Source organism: Nyctereutes procyonoides, unplaced genomic scaffold, assembly GCF_905146905.1.
Source record: "Nyctereutes procyonoides isolate TBG_1078 unplaced genomic scaffold, NYPRO_anot_genome, whole genome shotgun sequence".
Classification (NCBI taxonomy): domain Eukaryota; kingdom Metazoa; phylum Chordata; class Mammalia; order Carnivora; family Canidae; genus Nyctereutes; species Nyctereutes procyonoides.
In genome coordinates this window covers 3140902-3165000 of record NW_026575118.1, presented here as the reverse complement: position 1 = coordinate 3165000, position 24099 = coordinate 3140902, and the positions used below count along the sequence as shown (strand labels likewise).

The 24099-nt window shown below is 39.8% G+C and overlaps 2 protein-coding genes across 3 annotated transcripts in view; one reads left to right on the top strand and one right to left on the bottom strand.

The window, feature by feature from the left end:
* KIF11 (kinesin family member 11) overlaps positions 1-10349 on the bottom strand; it is a 49660-nt gene extending 39311 nt beyond the window's left edge. The window contains exons 1-7 of one of the 2 annotated variants that reach the window (XM_055334442.1): positions 10024-10349; positions 4234-4366; positions 3657-3754; positions 3490-3568; positions 1377-1562; positions 1124-1248; positions 99-189 (exon numbers count right to left, since the gene is read on the bottom strand). In XM_055334442.1, the coding sequence (XP_055190417.1) occupies positions 99-189; positions 1124-1248; positions 1377-1562; positions 3490-3568; positions 3657-3754; positions 4234-4366; positions 10024-10100 (789 nt within the window). In that variant the 5' untranslated portion in view covers positions 10101-10349. The remainder of the gene's footprint in view (positions 1-98; positions 190-1123; positions 1249-1376; positions 1563-3489; positions 3569-3656; positions 3755-4233; positions 4367-10023) is intronic. The other variant, XM_055334443.1, reaches the window with a different exon arrangement.
* A 767-nt stretch (positions 10350-11116) lies between these two features.
* Positions 11117-24099, top strand: part of IDE (insulin degrading enzyme) — a 138376-nt gene continuing 125393 nt past the window's right edge. Inside the window, exon 1 of the mRNA XM_055334393.1 lies at positions 11117-11249. Coding sequence (XP_055190368.1) covers positions 11182-11249 — 68 coding nt within the window. The 5' untranslated portion in view covers positions 11117-11181. The remainder of the gene's footprint in view (positions 11250-24099) is intronic.

Below are 24099 nucleotides of genomic sequence, written 5' to 3'. Positions count from 1 at the left end.
TGTCTCTGCCTGTGTGTGTGTGTGTGTGTGTGTGTATCTCATGAATAAATAAATAATTAAAAAAAAAAAGAAACAGTGATCTTAAGGTAGATACTTACCAAGTTCAACTTTCCAATTTTAACAAGTTCTTCTCCATCAATTGTAGTTTCTTTCATATGTATTGTAACAGAGAAAACCGAGTGGGAACGACTAGAAAACAAGATCAAATTGCTCAGTCATTATAATGCAAAACACTGCTTTCTATAAAATATTAAAAAGAGCAAAGAAAGATCAAAATCCACAAGGTAGAGAAAGACAGTATCAGACAGGAGACATTAGTAAGATTTTGGAAGACGGAGGGTAGACAGAACAATGCTTAGGTTTTTGCTTTCTTCTACCTGCTGCCCTGCAGAAGGGACCCCAATAAGAAACTACCTATAAACACCCTAAAAGACTGAGACACTAGAATCTTCGGACCTCTAAAAGCTGGATGTGGGGTCAGGTTGGGACAGTTGCCTGGTACATCAGAGAAGGCTTGCAATCAATCTTCCTATTCATAAGAATCTCTTGAAATATGTCATCGCCATAAATTCAAACAGTACCACACAAGCCATCAGATTACTTGCCTTCAATGTCAGCTGTTGTAAAAATATATTGCTCTGCTTTGAAAATGTCATCAGAAAAGTTAACACCTTCTCTTGAAAAGCAAATAGTAAATAGCAGTGATTGCTGAAATACAAGATAATCACCACTAGACCATAAAGTGTTTCAATATCTATCTTATGCTATGTACTGACATACAGCTTCTATCTGAGGCTAAGGAGGTAAGCCTCTGAGCATCCCACCATCAAATCAACCACATCAGGCCCTTGTTAACCTAGGCTCCTGCGTACAATTTCATTTGAGAAAAAATAATCTAGTTTAAAAAGTTTAATACTTCTGCTGATTCAACTTGTTTCTGTTCTCCTTTCAACATTCTCCCAATACTGGTGCTTGACTCTAAATCTCAAGCCAATAACTAAAGCATGAAATCAAGCATACACACCATCTAGGTATGTGACTCACATTCTGTGACCCACCCCAATCTGAAGTCCCACGTTAAAAAGAAAATGGAATAGCAAGAGCGAGACCCTGGCTTTCCTACCTGGAGTATGCATTCATCAGGGTCGCTGCAGTTGTCCGTTTTGCTGCCCCCTTCTCCAAAATCTGATAGACTTCATCTTTGTTGTGTACTGTAATTTCTTCTAAACCTTTGATTATCACCCCCCTCTGACCAAATATCAAAAGATCATTCATTAGATTGGTAAATATATATATATATATATATATATATACTTACTTCTCAAAGTAGCACACACTAAGATACAGAGATGTTTCATTCTCAAAAACTGAGTTACCTTGTTACGGGGATCATCAAACATCTGCAGTCTCTCAGAAACATCAGAAGATGGATTAAGGAGATCAAAAAGTTCTTCATTATAGATTTCCAACAGAGACACTTTGACTGAAAATTCAGTACCATTATCAGTAAGTTTCTCAAAAATTTGATGAAGAGTACGTGGAATTATACCAGCCAAGGGATCCTGAAATTACAATATTAATAAGGACTAAAACAAGGGAAGAATGCCATTTACTACTGCAGTTAAAACACACATAACAAGGGCCTTCTTTACAATATATTTAAATACAAATATATCAGGGGTGCCTGGGTGGCTCAGTCAGTTGGGCATCTGACTCACAGTTTCAGCTCAGATCATGATTTATGGGTCATGGGATCCAGCCCCGTGTAGGGCTTCCTGCTTAGTGTGCGGTCTGCTTGAGATTCTTTCCTGTTTCCTCTCCCTCCCTCCCCCCACTCACATGTACTCTCTCTCTCCCTAAATAAATAAAATCTTTAAACACAAATATGTCAAAACAAGTTTAGGGATGCCTGGGTGGCTCAGCAGTTGAGTGTCTGCCTTTGGCTCATGGTGTTTGATCCCGGAATCTGGGGTCAAGTTCCACATCGGGCTCTTTGCATGGAGCTTGCTTCTCCCTCTGCGTAGGTCTCTTGCCCCTCTCTCTCTCTTTCTGTCTCTCTCATGAATAAATAAATAAAATCTTAAAAAAAAAAAACCTAACCAAATATTAGAAAAGCCGCATCATTTATAAGAATTTATTCAACAGTAATTATTCTTCTTCATACCTTCCACAAATTTGTCACTTCATGCCTGAGCATTACATAGAAACCAACTGAAGTAAGCTACTCAGAAAGCCAAGTTTAATAATGCTTTCTAAGTTGTCTCAGGAGAACATTAATAATACTACCATGTTAACAGAACAGTGGTCCATCTAAGAGGTATATTCCCTAATTCTAACATAAGTACAGTTGTTTCTCAAATATCTAAGGTACTGTAATGTAATTACTATGAATCTCTAAATTTTGAAACTGTTTTTTAAGCCTATTCCTTATTTCCTATGGTCACAATTCCATAACTTTATTACCAATGCTTAAAGTTAATGCCTCAACTATGTAACCACTAGAAAAAAGGATCAACATAATGTCAACAATTTGGAAAATTAATTTAAAAAAAATTTTTTTTAACTTTTATTTATTTATGATAGTCACACACACAAGGAGAGAGAGAGAGAGAGGCAGAGACATAGGCAGAGGGAGAAGCAGGCTCCATGCACCGGGATTCCGAGGTGGGATTCGATCCTGGGTCTCCAGGATCGCGCCCTGGGCCAAAGGCAGGCGCCAAACCACTGCGCCACCCAGGGATCCCTGGAAAATTAATTTAGTCATTAAACTCACTGAAGCACACTTGATGGAAATCTTTGTAAAACGTACTATGTGCTTTCTACGCTATCCAACAATACAGTGATCTTAATTTCTTAAACACTCAAGATCAGTGTTGATAAAGTACTGTGCAGCCCCTTGCTATGCTAACTTGATGAGACTTACTCCCATGCTGCAGTATTCCATTTCAAGCCATACTCACATTCCACTTTTCCACAATATTCTGCTCCAACTATTCTGTCCCAAACAGACCGCTTTCTTATCACTTAACTGTGCCATATGTATATGTATATATACACATATACATATATACATATGTATTGGTCCTTTCTCTCCTAGTGACACTATGTTTTTCTTTTTTTTTTTTTAATTTTTATTTATTTATGATAGTCACAGAGAGAGAGAGAGAGAGGCAGAGACACAGGCAGAGGGAGAAGCAGGCTCCGTGCACCGGGAGCCCGACGTGGGACTCGATCCTGGGTCTCCAGGATCACGCCCTGGGCCAAAGGCAGGCGCCAAACCGCTGCGCCACCCAGGGATCCCCGACACTATGTTTTTCTTAAACAGGAACCATACACTTTAATTTTACTAAAATAGTTCATCCTATATTCATATTTGACATGGGCATACTGATCTTTTCTATTTCATGAAAGAGGACTTCAGCTAAGTTTTTTATTCAGTTATTATTCAGTCACTTTAAGAGACAGAAATCTATTTTAAACAATAAATACCTCCTCCCAAGTGTACTCTTCATTAGGTGACCTCTCACCTTCCATTGTAAAGGTTTTTCCAGTGCCAGTTTGCCCGTATCTGTCAAAATCAACAGAAGTGTTAAATAAAAAAACAAACACATGCATCTAATCCTTTTCGTCAATTTGAAAAATTGTGTTTTACTCACGCAAAAATAGTGCAATTATAACCCATAATAACTTCATCCAAAATTGGACACACAACACTTCGGTAAACATCAATTTGTTTAGTAGAAGCTCCAAAAACCTATCCAAAAAATAAAATAAAATAAAATAAATTCTTCAGGAATAAAATACTTCAAAATTACTCACTTTAAGAATTTTGTTTTTAATGTATTAACTCATTCAGCCCACTAGATATCCATTGGACAACTCAGAGTCAACTGAAACTTGGGATTGTACACTAGAACCTAGAAAAAAATATGTATACAAGGATAACTTGACATAGTAAATAATAAACGAGTAGTAGCATTTTCAGAAATAGGTACCGGGGTGCCTGTGTGGCTCAGTTGGTTGGTCATCCCACCCTTGATTTCGGCTCAGGTTGTGATCTCAGGATGGTAAGATTGGAGCCCCACGTCAGGCTCTGCGCTCAGCCCAAGTTGGTTTGCTCCTTTCTCTCTCTGCTCCTAACCCACTCTTGCACTACCTCTCTTTCAAACAAATAAATATTTAAAAAAAAAAGAAAAAAAAAAGAAAGAAAGAAAGAAAGAAAGAAATAGGTACCATATCAAAAGTATATGTTTTCCTTGAGCTTTTGTCAGCCAATCCTCCGGTTCGTACACTAACTTCTTTTCGTACATGATCACATTCTACAATAGAATGGGCATTAGCTTTCCGTTCTGCCAAATTAAACGGTCTATAAAGAGAAATACAGAGTTATTTAAAAAACTCTTAGTTATCAGGCTACAGATGACATTATTATTAATACCTTAGACAGGGACGCCTGAGTGGCTCAGCGGCTAAGCGTCTGCCTTCGGCTCAGGGCGTGATCCTGGGGTCCCAGGCTCGAGTCCCACACCACATCGTGCTCCCTATGTGGAGCCTACTACTCCCTCTGCCTATGTCTCTGCCTCTCTCTCTCTCTGTGGGTCTCTCATGAATAAATAAAATCTTTAAAAATAATAATAATAACTTAGACAATAACAAAGTTAATTTTTTGACAACATTGTTGGTGACAGGAGTTAAATGGGAGACTACTGCTAAAGCAGACAGCACAATTTTTAGTTTCAACTCCCAGAAATAAGTAAGTTCTTTACTTTTCAAAGACATGTAAAACATGACAATTCCAACAGCTTCTTGGAATAGGTACTAACAGAATTAACTTGTAATAAATGCCAAATTTATTTTTCAGAATTCTATTTCCACAATTCTTAGAATCTGAGAAAGTTAGGTTATGACATAGTAGGAAGACTATGCCAAATTTGTGTTCAAAATACTAACCTCTCAGTGGATAATTCGCACAAGATAAAAAAAATAGATAAAAATGACTAATACATGGAGTATTTACTATGTGCTAGGTATTCACTATTCAAAATGCTTCACATGTGTTAACTCAGTTTGTCCTAGTGGGGAATAGTAACATAAAACAAATGACTGGGCATCCCAGGTGGTTCAGTGGTTTAGCGCAGCCTTCAGCCCAGGTCATGATCCTAGAGACCCGGGATCGAGTCCCACATTAGGCTACCTGCATGGAGCCTGTTTCCCCCTTTGCCTGTGTCTCTGCCTCTCGTTCTCTCTGTGTCTCTCATGAATAAATAAATAAAAATTAAAAACAAAACAACCCACAAATGATTATAAGAAAAGTAATGTTTAGAAAGGATATGTAAAGGTGCTGTAGGAATATATAGCAAAAATTTAATTGATTAGGACAGGGATGAGTGGGAGAGAAGAGGGGTGGGTAATGGGATAGACTCCTAAAGGAAGTAATCTTTTTTTTTTTTTAAGATTTTATTTATTTATTCATGAGAGACACAGAGACAGAGGCAGAGACACAGACAGAGGGAGAAGCTGACTCCATGCAGGGAGCCTGATGTGGGACTCGATCCCAGGTCTCCAGGATCACGCCCTGGACTAAAGGTGGCGCTAAACCGCTGAGCCACCCGGGCTGCCCAGGAAGTAATCTTCTAAGCTAAATTCCTTCTTGGACTTTCAGTAGTGTGGACTCTTGATCAGCTCTGCTTGGGCAATGTAGCCCTGTGTGCATATACTTCCCCATTTGAAAAGTGAGGCTAAGTAATAGTGCCAACCTCACAATGTAAGAAAAGAAATCCTGTTTAGGGATGCCTGGGGTGACTCAGTTGAGCATCCAACTCTTGATTTCTTCTCAGGGTCATGGGATTGAGCCCTGTGGTGGCCCTGGTGCTGGGTTTCCTCTCCCTTTGCCTCCCCTTTTCCCTACTCACTTGCACTCTCTCTCTCAAAAAAAAAAAAAAAAAAAAGAAATCTTGTTTAGTTTACACTCAGTTTCCCAATGGCTACTACTATGCTTGGCATACAGCAGGCATCCTAATATCTGTTAAACTACATAGCTTAATAAATATCATCCTAAGAGGAATGATAAAAGAGCTAAAAAGAACCATGGTCTACAGAGTGGCATCTATCAGATATTTATATACTTAACAGATTTCTGGGCCAAAGAGTGAGATGTACTCTTTTTTTTTTTAATTTTTTTTTAATTTTTATTTATTTATGATAGTCACACAGAGAGAGAGAGAGAGAGAGAGGCAGAGACACAGGCAGAGGGAGAAGCAGGCTCCATGCACCGGGAGCCCGATGTGGGATTCGATCCCGGGCCCCCAGGATCGCGCCCTGGGCCAAAGGCAGGCGCTAAACCGCTGCGCCACCCAGGGTTCCGAGATGTACTCTTGACCGGAGTTCATTTTTCTCATTCATTATCACATAAAATGAAAGGAAAAGCCAAATAGGAAATTATCTTTCCCCTCATCATTAGACAAACCAAGTTGCTATTCATTTTAAAAAGGATACCTCAACATCCTCTGGCATACCCATCCCTAGCATATTTTTTACAGAAAACCAAATTTATGATCCTGGGAAATTTAACTCGGCAACTTCCAGGTAATATATGGTAATGCCATCGATCATCAAATATATTGAAACCTACACAATGCACATAACCCATGACATGCAGTATTATTAAAAGTTCGACAAACCTAGGTCAAAACCAACTTATATTGAGGTAGGCTAAGGGTATTAAGTAGAACGAATTGCTCTCATGTGGGAATAGCTTTTTCAATTAGTCTATCATTCTTAGTATCTCTCAACTAATCTCTTAGCCTGGATGTGTGATGTTAACCAAATGAATACAGTATTACTGATTTCAGGTAAAAGATGTCCAGCAAAAATAGCAAGGACCAATAAACATAGCTCAGGCAAAGAGAACTGTGCAAGAGTTAAAACTGCAACCTTCCATAAAAGAACAAAGGTTTCAACAGCATCACTGAATTCATGTTCCTACTGTGAGGAGCATGCCATAAGCGCCCCTTTGCTGATAGGGATACCAACTTCAGAAAATCTTCTCAGGGATAAAAAAATTTGCATCATCTTCTTGTGGCATAGTGAAACAGTTTTGCCTCTCGTCCCAACAAAATAAATTACAAGCAGCTCCTTAAAGAGATCTAACTTCAGCTTATTTGGTAACCACTGCTAATAACTAAAATACTCTTGAATTTGGAATAATGAATTCTGAAGTCTTCATTTTCCAAGATGTCCTTTCTCTAAAATATTCTTTGTTGATTTAATAATACAGAATTAGGGGATCCCTGGGTGGCTCAGCGGTTTAGTGCCTGCCTTCGGCCCAGGGTGTGATCCTGGAGACCCGGGATGGAGTCCCACGTCGGGCTCCCTGCATGGAGCCTGCTTCTCCCTCTGCCTGTGTCTCTGCCTCTCTCTCTGTGTGTGTCTCTCATGAATAAATAAATAAAATCTTTAAAAAAAAATACAGAATTATTAGTCTTGTTTTCCATTTGGTAACTATAGCATCACATTAGGTTACTGTTTACGGAAAATTGGTCTGAACCTTTTTTAAAAATACAATTATATACTTCTAAATATATGAATGATTCATAAATATTCAGATCTAAATTGCTAAAGCACTTGTCTAGATTAAAATGCCAAGATTAACTTAAATCCTAAAACCTTTATGTTACATTCTCACTAGGACTTATGCTAACCTGTACACTACACAAGAATAAGGAATGTTTTGCATGTGTCTTATATATACATATATCAAAGCCTATTTCCTTATTAAAATTTCTCTCTATAAAAACTATCAGTTCCTCAACTCCAAAAGTTATACCTTCCTCTTGAGCTATATATATGTAAAACAAAATTCTCTTCTATAGTTATAATACAAGAACATCATAAAGATTGTATTCATTGTGATAAAGTCATCTCTTTCTTGAAATCTTAGGTTACAGTAAACTGTGCCAATTAAAAATGTAAAACTAAAGAAAAAATTCAGAAAATATATGACAGAGACTACATGTGGCTTGGAAAGCCTAAAATACTTTAAAATTTTTACTATTAGAGCCCTTTACAGAAAAGGTTTGACAACCCCAAGGGTCTCATAAATTGTTTATTTACTAGAGCTTAAGGACATATTTGCTCTAAGAAAAATATTTGAAAAAGAAAGCATGAAAAGAAAATCATCTCTTTACACAAAAATTATTGTGAATAATTAGTTACAACCTAAACACTTTTCATAAGTAACAAAGTAAAAGAAATCTCATTTTAGGTAGGACTTAAATGTAAGGGGATAATAAACATGAATAATGTTTAATTCTTGGGATAGAGGAAGGGGGCTGGAAAAGGATGCAATAGGGGCTCCAATTGTAATGACTTGTCTGTTTCTAATTTAGGTGATGGATACACAGATGTTTGTTACTTTGTTCTCTATAACTTTTTATAAGTCTGACATATTTTATAACTAACAATAAAAAAATAAAATTTAAGGGGCACCTGGACTACCCCCTTGGTTGAGCATTTGCCTTCTGCTCAGGTCAAGATCCTGGGGTCCTGGGATCAAGCCCCTGTGACTGACTTCCTGCTCAGAGGGAAGAATGCTTCTATCTCCGCCCTTCTCTCCTGCTCTGCTCTCTCTTGCTATCTCTCTCTCAAATAAATAAAATCTTAAAAAAAAGAAGAAAATCAAAGAAAATCAAACCAAACAGAAAAAGCAGTATTGCCTGGCTTTATTAAATTATCAAAATAATCTAAAAATTTGCGTTTGTGGTGTGCCTGGTTGGTTCAGTAGGTAGAACATGCAACTCTTACTATCTCAAGAGTTGTGAATTCAAGCCTCACAGTGGGTGTTGAGATTGCTTAAAAATAAAATCTTTAAAAAATAAATAAGTAAAAATTCACGTTTGTATTACAGTCTGTTAATTTTTTTCAATCTTCAAAACAACTATTAACAGAAGTTCTAGAGTACAACTAGTAAATTGGTCAACCTTAAGGTCACCACCGAATTTCTTCCCTGACACCGAACTCAAAAAGCTAGCTATTGTCTTTGACATCAACAGTTCAAATCACCAAAGCTGAGGGCAACAACTTAAGAAAGTTTGTTCGCACATTTTTAAAATAGCCCTTTTTAAAATTTCAGAACTTCTGGATTTACAGAAAAGTTGCTGAGAGTTGGCAGAATTTTAAAACAGCAACAAAAACAGACACACAAAATACACATACACCAGTGAACTCTGGAGGGCTTCTTAAAAACTGAATAAATTAATCTCTAAGAAACAGTTTGTATAACAAGTACGTTTTTCCTCTACAGATTAATTTTAAAATTGGGAAATTATTTGTAAATCAATCCAGGGAGAGTTGAACACCTCCACCCATTCACCCCGAAGAAACTATCTCCCTCAGTCTAGGGAAGACCAAGTTGCAGTACAATCATAAAGCTATACTGGCTTACGTTGACTCCTTTTAAAAACATAAACTCACTCTATAAGTTAACCTTTAAAATTTAAAGACAATGATGCTTCCTCGTTTGGTAGGGACTAAGAAAATATTGCATCTAGAAGAAAAGACAAGTGATCGATTATGTTTTTAGCGATGATAGAGAGGACGGTAACCCCAACATCAGTACTAAAACATCTACAGAGTAGGTATGCAGTCTTATTTCCAACTGAGAAATTGCAAGGAGTGGCATATAAAAACGCCACCTAAGTCTTTGTCAACTTTAGTTTTTTTTTTTTTTTAAAGAACACACTTTTCCCTAAAGACTGGAGATCAAATTCTCCCTCTGAAAAGCAGTTTTAAACTATAACCTCCAATACAAACATTCTTTCTTCTGAAACACACTAATTTACTCCTCAGAGCAATCTAGCGTCATTTTACTGATCAGAATGCGGAGAACTACGCAACAGGCAGGTCTGCTCCCCGCAGAAACAGCAAACAAAATTCCTCTCTCGGGACAGCACAGGAGGGAGCCCAGCAGCAAAGCTAGCAAAGCCAGCAGAGCCCAGCGCTCCCAATCCTGCTGGTTCGCCTTACCTGCATCTCACCACCACCTGGATGTTCTTTCCCTTCTCCTCTTTCTTCTTCGCGGAGGAATTCGGCTGCGACGCCATTACGAGCCCCGCGGGAAGGCCAAGGCTGGGCAGCGGACACCCCGGCTGTGGGGCGCGGAGGAGCCGGGAACACCCACGCAAGCAGCTCGACGTCCCCGCTCTCCACCAGGGGCTCTAACTGACCGAGGCGTCTGTCCCGCACTAGCGGGAGCCTCGGAACTACCAATACCGTTTCCGCCCGAAACCTAGGAAACCCAGCAACGACTCGGCGCCTCAATTTGAAAAAGGAGCCCAGACGCCGAGCCAATGGCCGCGCGGCCGCGCGAGGCACCATGGGACGCTGTGTCGTCATCAGAGCCCCACCCTCGGGGCGTGGCCCGCGGGAAAGCAAAAAGGTGGTCGGTCGGTCCCCACTTGAAATTCGTAGTTCGGTGGGAGAGACGCGCGGTTGAACACTGTGACTCTTCAACGTGACCTTCCCCAAGTTCCATAACGTCTGTAAACCAAGATTTCCTCATTTTGGAAGTGGAAATAATAGCAACCATCTTAAGGGGGTTGTGTGAGAATTAATGAGCTAAAGCGGGAATCAGCTTGGACTAGAACACGTAGTGTCAGGAAAGCCAGCCACGATTATAATTATTATTAGCGAATTGTAAGACAGTGTTATGGAAGCACAGAGGAGAGAGGTCCAAAGTGAGCCCCTTTCTCCAGAAGAGCCTTGAATAATTAGGAAGTGTTAAGAAATAAGGTTACCACGGGTACCGAAAAGCGATGAAAGGGATGTTAAATGCCCTTTTAGTACTCTGACTTTATCCTTTAACTAATAATAAGATGCCATTAAACGATTCCATGCAAAAGGCAGAACCACACTTGCCTTTTTGGACAACCGTTCCGGAAAGACTGACGCAGGTTTAGGGCTCAACTTCCCGCCCTTTACGCGGCGCCGCACCCAGCGGGCGTCTCTAGGAGGTTGAGCCACCGCCGGCCGCCGTCAGCCTACAAATCCCAGCAGGCAGCGCTCCCTGGGCCCGCCCCTCTCGGCGACCTGCGGTTTTCCGTAGACGTGCTGCGAACGTCCTGGCGGTTCTTGGGGTGAGCGACAGCTTCGAGTGTGGGACCCAGGCCCAGAAAATACTGAATTATGGGCGTATGGCGTAGTTGGCTCAAGGAGCTGAGCTTCTGGGCCACATTTAGCCCACAGGAACCAAGGTATCATTTTTTTTTTCTACGTAAGGGACAGATGGAATGGCGCCCCTTTAGTTCCTCCACTCAGTGACCATCCCGCATACCCCCCAAGGAGACATGTATATACAGCTCGGATGGCTGGTCACCTTTAGTATGCTAGTCTATTGATATCTCCCCTTTGACGGCTCACCAGCATCTCAAAGTGGACCTGTACAAAACGGTTGAGCATCCGCCTTCGGCTCAGGGCCTGATCCCCAGATTTAGGATCCAGTCCTGCATTGGGCTCCCTGCAAGGAGGCTGCTTCTCCCTCTGCCTGTGTCTCTGCCTCTCTCTGTGTGTCTTTCATGAATAAATAAATAAATATTAAAAAAAAAATAAAAGCAAAGACCCCAAGTAGGAATAATGTAGCTGTATTCTTTTATCAAAAGTGAAAATTTTTCTTTCTGCATGCTGTCATTCTGGATGTCTAGCTGTCAATGGTTTTATTGTAGATCTTGATTTTATCCATCAGAAATGTAATCCTCCAATATTTGTATAATTGTCAGAGTTATAGAATTAATTTAGATACCTGTGGGAAGTCATAAAACACGGCTAGAGTAGGAGATAATGATTATTCATTAATTGCACTCATTAATCACTTAAGAAATAACTGAATTTTGATCTTTAAAAAACTCTTTTACTAATTAAAATAATCACTAAAATAATGGTTCTACAATTTTTATTCTACAATCTATAATCTATATTATATATAAATTTAATATAATCTATAATCCAAAAATACTTTTAAAATCTCAGTGGGGAGATACTACCTCACATTCACTAGTATATTAAAAGCAAAAACAGGGATCCCAGGGTGGCGCAGCGGTTTGGCGCCTGCCTTTGGCCCAGGGCGCGATCCTGGAGACTCGGGATCGAATCCCACACCGGGCTCCCGGTGCATGGAGCCTGCTTCTCCCTCTGCCTGTGTCTCTGCCTCTCTCTCTCTCTCTCTCTGTGACTATCATAAATAAATAAAAATTAAAAAAAAATAAAAAAATAAATAAATAAAAGCAAAAACAAAAAACAACAGATAATAAGTGTTGTAAGGATGTAGAGAAACTGGAGTCCTCACACGTTGCTGGTAGGAATGCAAAATGGTGCAGCCACTTTGCAAAACAGTCTGGCAGTTCCTAGACTTACCACGTGACTGAGCAATCCACCCCTAGGTATTCATTCAGTAGAAATGAAAACAAATATCCATCTCAAAATTTGTGTACAGGGGTGCCTGGGTGTCTCTGACTCCCGATTTCTGCTCAGGTCATGATCTCAGGGTAGTGAGATTGAGCCCCTTGTGGCTGTGTGCTGGGCTCTGTGCTGGGTGTGGAGCCTACTTCAGATTCTGTCTCTCCCTTTGGCCCTCCCCCCTCACTCTGTCTCTCAAAAGAAAACTTAAAGCAGCAAATTTTATGGTATATGAATTATATCTCAATAAAAAAATTCAATGTAATTTTTGTTATTTGAAATGGAAATACTTCTGCTATCTTCTCTCTGCAGTGATTCATTTTTAAATATAGAGATCTGGGCCTGGGGTGCCTGGGTGTATACCTAACAGTCAGTTAGGTGTACAACTCTTGGTTTCAGCTCAGGTCATGATCTCAGGGTCATGGGATCAAGCCTCATGTTGGGATCTGTGCTCAGTGTGGAGTCTGCTTGAGGTTCTCTCACCCTCTCCCTCTGCCCTTCCCACTTGTGCTCTCTCTCCCTCTAAAATAAATAAATAAATCTTATTTTAAAAAATATAAAAAGTGCTTTTGACAAAAGAAAAATTAATCTAGACACAAACCTTACAGAATTCACAAAAATGAACTCAAAATGGGTTCCAGATGTAAAGGTAAAACACAAAACTATAAAACTCCTAGAAGACAATCTAGGAAAAAAATCTAGATGACCCTGGATTTGGTGATGACTTTTTAGAAACGACACCAAAGGTACAATCCACAAAAGAAATAATCGATAAGCTGGATTTCATTAAAATTAAAATTTTCTGCTCTGTGAAAGACAAGCCACAAACTGGGAGAAAATATTAGCAAAAGACGTATTTGGAGTATTTATACAAAAGATGCAAAGAACACTTCAAACTAAAAAATAAGAAAACAGGGATTCCTGGGTGGTTCAGTGGTTGAGCGTCTGCCTGCAGCTCAGGGTGTGATCCCAGGGTCCTGGGATCAAGTACTGCATCCGGCTCCCTGCAGGGAGCCTACTTCTCCCTCTGCCTATGTCTCTGTGTCTCTCATGAATAAATAAAGAAAATCTTTTAAAAAAAATCACAATTATAAAATGGGCCCAAATCAAAGGAGAGACTCCTTTCACAATGTATACATACACCAAATCACCACATTGCACACTTTAAAAAATTTTTTTTAATTTTTATTTATTTATGATAGTCACACAGAGAGAGAGAGAGAGAGAGGCAGAGACACAGGCAGAGGGAGAAGCAGGCTCCATGCACCGGGAGCCCGACGTGGGATTAGATCCCGGGTCTCCAGGACCGTGCCCTGGGCCAAAGGCAGGTGCCAAACCGCTGCGCCACCCAGGGATCCCTAAAAAAAATTTTTTTTTAAAGATTTTATTTACTTGAGAGAGAGCAAGCTTGAGCATGAGTGGGGGGATGAGGATGAGGGAGAAGGAGAAGCAGACTCCCTGCTAGTGCAAAGCCTGACACAATGCTCCATTCCAGGACCCTAAGATCATGACCTGAGCTGAAGTCAGGTGCCTGAACAACTGGAGCCATCCAGGCACCCCAATTTTAAAATTCTGTTTTTAAGGAATCTCTACACCCAACGTAGGGCTTGAACTCACAATCAAGATCAAGTGTCACATGCTTCATCTACTGAGCCAGCTAGGTGCCACCACATTGTACACTTTAAATATAATTTTATTTGTCAATTATACCTCAATAAAGCTAGGAGGGGGCTGGAAAACAAGCCATAGACCTTAACAGAGGCCTGACCAACGAAGATTTACAGATGGCAAATAAGCATGTGAACAATGCTCTACATAATGTCATCAGGGACATGTAAATTGAAACAATGAGATTTCCTACATACCTATTAGAATGGTCAAAATCCAAAACACTGACAACACTGGTAAGTGTTGGTAAGATGCTTGTAAATGCTGGTAAGAATGTGGAGCAATAGGAACTTCCATTGATTGCAAGTGAGAATACAAATTTTATGACCACTTTGGTCATTTCCTACTAAACTAAATATATTCTTACCATCCCGTCTAGTAATCATACTCCCTGGTATTTACCCAAAGGAGTCTTTTTAAAAAAAAAAAAAAAAGATTTTACTTATTTTTTCATAAAGAGAGACACACAGAGAAGGCAGAGACATAGGCAGAGGCAGAAGCAGGCTCCCTATAGGAAGCCTGCTGTGGACTTGATCCCAGGACCCCGGGATCACAACCTGAGTCAAAGGAGACACTCAACCACTGAGCCACCTAGGTGCCCCTACCTAAAGGAGTTCTATGTTCACATAAAAACCTGCACACAGATGTTTCATGGCTTTATTCATAATTGCTGAAATAATGGAAGCTACCAACATGTCCTTCAGTGGGTGAAAGGATAAACCATCTGTGGTACCTACAGACAATAGAATATTTATTAGCACTAAAAATTAATGAACAGGGATGCATGGGTGGCTCAGTGGTTGAGTGACTGCCTTTGGCTCAGGTCGTGATCCCAGGGTCCTGGGATCAAGTCCTACATCAGGCTCCTTGCAGGGAGCCTGCTTCTCCCTCTGCCTGTGTCTCTGCCTCTCCCTCTGTCTTTCATGAATAAATAAATAAAATCTTTAAAAATAAATAAATAAATAAACAAACAAACAAATAAATAAATAAATAAATATAAATAAACAATTAAGCCATAAAAAGACATGGAAGAAACTGAAATGCATATTGTTAAATGAAAGAAGCCAATCTGAAAAGGCTATATACTATATGATTTCAACTATTTGACATTCTGAAAAAGGCAAAATTATGAATACAGTGAAAAGATCAGTAGTTGCCAGGGGTTGGGGGAGGGAGGGATGAATAGGCAGAGCACAGATTTTTTTTTTAAAAGATTTTATTTATTGATGAGAGACACAATGGGGGGGGGGCAGAGACACAGGCAGAGGGAGAAGCAGGCTCTCTGCAGGAGCCTGATGTGGGACTCGATCCCAGGACTCCGGGATCATGCCATGGGCTGAAGGCAGGTGCTAAACCGCTAAGCCACCCAGGGATCCCCCCCTTTTTTTTGAGAGAGAGAGAGAGAAAGCAAATTGGGGGAGAGGGGCAGAGGGAAAGGGAAATAGAATCTTAAGCAGGCTCCACGCTCAGCACAAAGCCCTGCGTGGGGCTTGATCTCACAACCCTGAGATGAAATCAAGAGTCAGCCACTTAATTGACTGAGCCACCTAGGTGCTCTGGGTATAGGGGATTTTTAGGGTAGTGAAAATGCTATGTACTATACTATAGTGGTGGATGTATGTCATTATATATTTGTCCAAACCCATAGAATGTACAATATTGGGGTGCCGGGTGGCTCATTTGGTTAAATGACCAACTCTTGATTTCAGCTCAGGTCATGAGATTGAGCCCCATGTCAGGCTCCTTGCTCAGCCGGGAGTTGGCTTGAGATTCTCTCTCCCTCTCCTTCTCTCCCTTTTCCTCTGCCCCTCCACACCATCTCTCAAATAAACAAATCTTAAAAAAAAAAAAAAAAGAATGTACAATACCCAGAGTGAGCCCTAATGTAAACTAAGGACTTTGTGTGATAATGATGTATCAATATAGGTTCATCCATTGTCATAAGTTGATGGTGGGCAAATACTGATAATGGGGGAGGCTATGCATGTTTGGGATCAGGAATATACAGGATATCTATATACCTTCTACTCATTTTTTCAGTTAACCTAAAACTGCTCAAAAACGATCAAGCAAGCAAACAAAGCAGTGGTGCCTGGCTGGCTCAGCCTATGGAATATGTGACTCTTGGTCTCGAGGTTATGAGTCTAAGCCCCATGTTAGGTATAGAGATTACTTAAAAATAAAATCTTTATAAATTTTTTAAATATGGGATGCCTGGGTGGCTCAGTGGTTGAGTGTCTGCCTTTGGTTCAGGACATGATCCCGGGGTTCTGGGATCGAATCCCGCATCGGGGTCCCTGTAAGGATCCTGCTTCTCCCTCTGCCTGTTTCTGCCTCTCTGTGTCTCTCATGAGTAAATAAATAAAATCCTTAAAAATATTTTTTTTAATAAAAATAAAGCCTATAATCCCTTGGGAAAAAAAGATTCTAATCATTTCACAGAGCTTTATTCTTACCTTGACAACAAAGAAAAGCATTTTTGATAGGTATCCTACTATCTTAATATAGAACTACATTTTGATAAAATATAAATTTGTATTTTGTTCTCCTGTATTTCCTTCCAAGCAGGTAGGTAAGCCTTTCTGAATAATTGAAGGTTGGAAAATGTTTGCTACTGTCTTGGATTTTCTATTTCAAACCTTTTGGAAATTACTAGTCGTCTGGAGAAATGAGTATTTTTATATAACCCATGAGCTCATTAGCATTTTTATTTTCAAAAATAGTAGTTTACACCCATGATTATTACTACAGTTTCATATCTTCAAAATTTACCCTAATAATCATCATAGGAGATAGGATTTTGTAACCACAAACATTGGTGTTTTGTATAAGAAAAATCACATTTTAAATATGATCCTGAAAAAAAAATATGAACCTTGACTTCTTCTTCCACCTGGAAACTTCAGTGTTTTTTGTTTTTTTTTTAATTTTTTTTTAAATTATTTATTTATGATAGTCATACAGAGAGAGAGAGAGGCAGAGACAAGGCAGAGACATAGGCAGAGGGAGAAGCAGGCTCCATGCACCGGGAGCCCGATGTGGGATTCAATCCCGGGTCTCCAGGATCACGCCCTGGGCCAAAGGCAGGCGCCAAACCGCTGCGCCACCCAGGGATCCCCCAGTGTTTTTTTTTTTAAAGAGTTTATTTATTCATGAGAGACACAGAGAGAGAGAGGCAGAGACACAGGCAGAGGGAGAAGCAGGCCCCACACAGGGAGCCCAATGTGGAACTCGATCCTGGGTCTCTAGGATCACACCATGGGCTGAAGCCGGTGCTAAACCACTAAGCCACCAGGGCTGCCCTGGAAATGCCAGTCTTGATTACTATTGCAAATCCTTCACATATCACTCTCTGGGATATGAAGAGGTCCAGTCGTTTCACACAGAGAAAAACATGTGTGGAAAGCCTACCCGGCTTTGCTTTATACAGGTTACTTCTGAGATGTTCATTTGTACAGCTGCAAGTAGTCCCTGAAGCCTGGGAGCTCTGTGGCCTCTGGGCCACCATTAGGGCAAGGAAGTTTATGCCTCAGAAGTCTGAAGACAGAGGGTTTTTTTCTTGTTCTTTTTTTTTAAGATTTTATTTATTTATTCATGAGAGACACAGAGGCAGAGACACAAGCAGAGGGAGAAGCAGGCTCCATGTAGGGACCCTGATGTAAGACTCCACCCCAGGGCTCCGGGATCACGACCTGAGCCAAAGGCAGATGCTCAACCATTGAACCACCCAGATATTCCTGAAAACAGTGTTTTCTAGTTTCTGCTACTGCTGAGAAGTCTAAAGCGATTCCAATTCCTGATCATTTGTATGTAGCCTCTTTTTTTCTTTTTTTCCCTCTCTGGAACCTTAAGCAATCTCTTTAGTGCTGAAATTCTGTAATAACATGCCTTGATATGAATCTATTTTCACCTATTGGGCTGGGCATTCGGTGAATTCTTTCAGTCTGGCGACTCATTTCCTTCAGTTGTGGCAAATATTTTTAAATTATTCATCGAGGGCTCCTGGACAGGTCAGCCAGTTAAGTGTCTGACTTTGGCTCAGGTCATGGTCTCTGGGTCTGGGAATTGAGCCCCAAGTTGGGCTCCCTGCTCAGTGGGGAGTCTGCTTGTCCCTCTACCCCTCCCCCAGCTCTTGGTCTCTCTCTCTCTCTCTCTCTCTCTCTCTCTCTATCTCTCTCTCTCTAGTAAATAAATAAAATCTTTAAAAAAATAAGTTATTCATCGAACATTTTACTTGTTTTCTTTGTGCTTCCTCTCTGGAATTCCTATGTGTGGATAATAGATTTCCACAACCTATTGATTACCACTATTAATATTTTGATGTACTTCTTTCCAATTATTTATATGTATATTTTAACAATTGAGATTATAATTAAATATGTAGTTTTACATCCTGAATTTTCATTTAACATAAGCATTCTTCCAAGCCCTTGAAAATTCTTCACAAATATTTTTATTTGTATGATCTTTTAAGGCTGCCAAGCAACATCTATGCAAATCTTTAGTAAACAGTCGAGGAGCACTTGCCTTTAGCTTTTTCCGTAGATACTAGAATTGTGTTAGGTTCTGTCTGTGGGTATGAATGCCAAAAAGAACAAATAGCATATCTGAATGTCCTTAAAAACTGAGGAAAAAAAAAAACACCACAGTTCATGAACTGCTCGTAAGCCCATAAAAAAATCCCCAACTGCGTAAGTATAGAGTTCCTCAAATCCAAATTCAAGTTGCTATAGTGCCCTAATAGTAGAATCTCAGTAGCAAAGGTTAGTTGTGAGAGAACAGGAAAGGTTTCCAGTTCTCCCACCTTCTGGCAGATCCCAGATTATGCCAGACTCCTCTCCCAAAACTTTACAACTCGTATTTCTCCACTCTCTGGAGTCTTTCCCTTACCCTTTCCCTTAACTGGCTCCCTCTACCTTTCAAGTTACAACTTAAAGATCACTTCCTCAGAGGAAACATCCCTGTTTCCCAACCACTCTATCTGAAGTAGCCTCCAAAACTCTTTTATGAAACTCAATTTTTTTCTTTTTCTACAGAGCAAAAAAAGATTTTGCTCTTCAGATTTTTCTTTCTTTGCCATACCTCAGAACCCTTTCCTGGAGACCAAAGATGTCCAGGAGAATTAGGATTCTTACAGTAGGAAAGCAAAGAGAAAAGGGGATATTCAGTGTTTTCAACGTTCAAACTAGGCTTTTAAGGGAAAGCCCTGAGAAGAGCCCTAAGTAAGACAATGACATAAGAAGAAGCAGATGACTGCCCCTCCACAACTTTCAAACTTGAGTTGAGAAATTCCTGGTTAGAACATTAGATGGGACAAAAGGGATTTGAGAAGAAGCTGATGAAGATAAGGAACTGGAGAGAAAGAGGAAATCCTAGGAGAGGTTCTGGTGGGGGGTTAGCCCACGAGAAGGGCCACAGAAGCAGGCTTTCCATTGACAGATGCCTATGCAGCCCAAATACTAATGCTATGCTTTGAGTTTTTGCTGATCTCCCACCTAAACTGTCCCATTTGTACACTCCTGTTGTCAACAGCCCAGAACATGAATACCCTTAATACAACTGGTGGGAACTTGCCACAACCCACACCCCCACCCCCACCCATGGATAGTAGTGATAATGGAGGGAAAGTCCCAGAACTGTTACTTGGGTGAAGCTAGACAGCAAAAAACCCACCCTAGTTACCCTAATATTATTATTTTAAAGATTTATTCATTTAATTATTTGATAGAGAAAGAGAGAAAGAACATGAGCAGGAGTGATAGGAGAGGGAGAAAGAATCTCAAGCAAACTCCATGCTGTGTGTGGAGCCCGGCTGGGGGCTTGATCCCAGGACCCTGATATCATGACCTGAGCCAAAGCTAAGAGTCAGACACTTAGCTGACTGAGCCACCCAGGCACCCCACCCTAATATTATTTTAATTATGTTATGTAAGTTTTTATATAAGTTTTAGTTTACTTGTTTATTTCTCTCACTATAATGTAAAACCCCAGAAGAATAGAAACTTGGTTACTTGCTCTTTCTCTGGCGTATCCTCAATATATAAAGCAAGGGTGGGCCCATTTTTGTTCAGTGGATAAATCAAGAGTAGTTGTAACTGGAGAAAATATGAATTATAGATTTTCACATTAATATTTCAAGTAGTGTCCATAAAGTGACTCAAACTTACCTTCAAGGACCAGCAAGCAGGGGAGCCTTGGTAGCTCAGTGGATTGAGCGGCTGCCTTGGGCTCAGGTCATGATCCCGGGGCCCAAGGGTCCAGTGGGGAGCCTGCTTCTCCCTCTGCCTGCCAGCTCCCCTGCTTGTGCGCACACGCTCTCTCTTTCTCTCTGTCAAATAAATAAATAAAATATTTTTAAAAAGGACCAGCAAGTCATTTGGAAAAAGTTTTAAAGAACAAATTTATAATTCACAAATCACTTATATATAAACATTATATATAAACACTTTATATATAAACATTTTTAAAAATTCATGTTGCTTTGGTTTTAGATATTTTATTACCATAGTACTGTATTTTAAACTAACATACATTATAAAACTTATTTTTAAGTAGGCTCCATGCCCAATGTGGGACTTGAACTCATGAACCTGAGATTTAGAGCCACATACCCTACTAGCCAGACACCTCATAAAACTTTTTATCATGGAAAACTTCAAACATACACAAAAGCAAAGAGAATAGTATAATACCTCTCCCCACCCCAGCATTCATTATGCAGCTTCAATAATTATCAGTTCATGGCCAATAATATTGTTTTATCTATATTTTCCCCTCCTCACTCATTCTCCACTGAATTATTTGAATCAAATCCTAGGCATTGCATTATTTCAGTATATATCTCAAAGAACCCTAAAAAAAACACCCCACAGCTATTAACATACCACCAAAAGTAACATAACTATTTAATATTATCAAATATCTAACTATTCTTACTTTTCTCATAATGCTTATTTTCCATAATAGGTTTGCTCAAATTAGGATTCAAACAAAAACGAAACATATCATTTGGTTAATGTCTTTTTTTGTTTTCCATTTAAAAATTTTTTAAAATTTTATTTTAGGTAGGCTTCATGACCAATGTGAGGAGGCTTGAACTCATGACCCTAATATCCAGGGTCACATGTTCTACCATATGAGCCAGCCAGATGCAAGTGTTGCAAAATCTACACTTAATAATGTAGTATACATAGTCTACTCCATAATACTTTTGAAACAGTATTATCTTTTGAAAGTGTTACTGAAGTGCTACAGAAAAGTAAATGAATCATAAGGGAACAGCTCAATTTATTTTCAAAAACTGAATATACCCACTTAAAACATACCCCCAGAAGCCCTCTTCATTCTCCCCAGCCACTAGTCTGACATCTAATACTATACTATAGATTAGTTTTGTCTGATTTTCAACTTTATATACATGGACTTATATAGTAAATACTCCTTTGAGTCTGGCTACTTTCACCATGTTTGTGGGATTAATCCATATTTTTAAGTGTAGTTTTTGCTCATTTTCATTGCTGTACAGTATTCCACTGTGTGACTATTACCTAATTTATTTTTTATGTGCATTTTATTGTGGTTTCTTTTCCTGGGCATTTTTTGTTTGTTTTGTTTTGTTTTGGTTTTTTGCATTTTATTGTTGATGGGCTTTGGATTGTTTCCAGTTTGGACTATTATTGACTGTGCTGCTGTGAATATTATAGTCCATATATTTTTGTGGATGCATGTTCACATTTCTGTTGGCTATATAGCTAGAAGTTGAATTGCTAGGTCATAGTATATACATATATGCAGCTTTAATAGATATCACCAAATAGTTTCCATGGCCTATTTGTCTGCTATCATGCTATTATCATATTATCTCAATTACTATAGCTTAATAGTAACTCTTAATACTTGGTACTATACGTGTTCCAGATTCTTCTTTCAGGCTGGCTTGGGTCTTCCTGACCTTTTGCATTTTCATATAAGAGTTTATAAACAGATTGTCATACTTGCCAATTCTAAGTCCCCTTTAATACCTAAGTTTCTCCTTCCTCTTTTATTTTGCAATTCAGGTCACTTTTCCTGTAGTGTTTCTTTTCTTTCCTTTTTTTAAAAAAATATTTTATTTATTTATTCATGAGAGACACAGAGAGAGGCAGAGACACAGAGAGACGGAGAGGCAGGCTCCTTGCAGGGAGCCAGATGTGGGACTCCATCCCAGAACCGGGATCACGCCCTAAACCAAAGGCAGACGCTCAACCTCTGAGCCACGGAGGCATACCTCCTGTAATGTTTAAAACATTCTAAACATAATTTTATACATTATAAATAATTTCAAACATTCTAAACGTAATAATTGCTGATTATGTCCTTATGGTGTGATTTAACATACCTATACCGTGTATTTCCTATGAATGGTAGTTACATTTAGAGGCTTAATCAGATTTAGAAAACATGCAATTGATAAGTGTTAATTAAGCACTGTGCTTGCTGCCAGGTGAGATACAAAAATGTCTAAGACAGGGCAGCCCCGGTGGCTCAGCGGTTTAGTGCCGCCTACAGCTCAGGGCGTGATCCTGGAGACCCGGGATCGAGTCCCACATCAGGCTCCCTGCATGGAGCCTGCTTCTCCCTCTGCCTGTGTCTCTACCTCTCTCTCTCTCCTCTCTGTGTATTCTCATGAATAAATAAATAATTAAAAAAATGTCTAAGACATCATTCATAATCCACTGCTTCTTACAAGCATGGAAGGTTAAAATTCAAATAAGTGCCTTTAGAGAGAGGCAAACTACTCTGGTAGCTCAGATCAGAGAGTGGTTACTTTCAATGTGAGGAATGGAAATGAGGGAAAGTTTTGTAAAGGCAATGCTATTTCAACTGGGCTTGAAAGTTGCTAGAGATCTGACAAGTTGGTATTGTTATAAGCATTAATTAGCTGTGTGAATTGCAGTTATTAGAGGGTGGGGGTAGAAGCTAAAAAGGTGGGTACCAAATTGAGTGGTGGCCCCCAAAATATTGTCCACGTCCTAATCCCAGGAGCCTGTGTTACATTATTTGGAAGAAGTATCTTTGCAGACACAATCAATTTAAGAATTCGATGAGATAATCCTGGATTACGTGATTGTGCCCTAAATCCAATGACAAATGTTCTTGTAAAAGACAGAATAAAAGACACGCAGAGGAGAAAGCAATGTGAAGTGGAAGCAGGGATAGGGGTGATGTGGCCTTAAGCCAAGGAAACTGGGATCCACAAGAAGCTGGAAGTAGCAAAGAACAGATTCTCCCCTAAGATCCTCCATAGGGAGTGCAGCCCTGACAATACCTTAATTTTGGACTTCTGGCCTCCAGACTGTGAGAGAATATGTTTGTTGTTTAAAGCCACTAAATTGTGATAATTTATTATGGCAGCCACAGGACACTAATACAGGAGGGTTGAGGCTGGAATGCAATACTGTGGAATTTTACCCTACATTGCACTAGGAGTGCTGCCTCATCTCTGGTACCTCGGTTTCCATCCACCCAAAGTTTGCCTTTAGCTGAAAGTGTATTTTTTTTTTAAAGATTTTTTTATTTATTCATGAGAGATACAGAGAGGGAGAGGGAGAGGGAGAGAGAGAGGCAGAGGGAGAAGCAGTCTCCATGCAGGGTCTCCAGGATCACGCCCTGGACCACAGGTGGCGCTAAACCGCTGAGCCACCGGGGCTGCCCTGAAAGTGTATTTTTAAAAAAGATCCCTGTACCTCTTTAATGAAGTATCCATTTGATTAAGGGAACCTCCTCCTGAATTCCTATTTGAAGCCATAATAGGATTCAAAGCATTGTTTTTGACCGTAGTCTTGGGGTTCGCCACATCGGAAACCCACAGGTACTTAAGCTAGGGAGTCACTATCCCTAATTGCACTTTGCCCTAACGAACCCCGCAAAATGGAAATGCAACCGAAAATCAGATCCATAACAACTATTACGTTGTTCTTGGATGCTTAACACCATACAGCCATA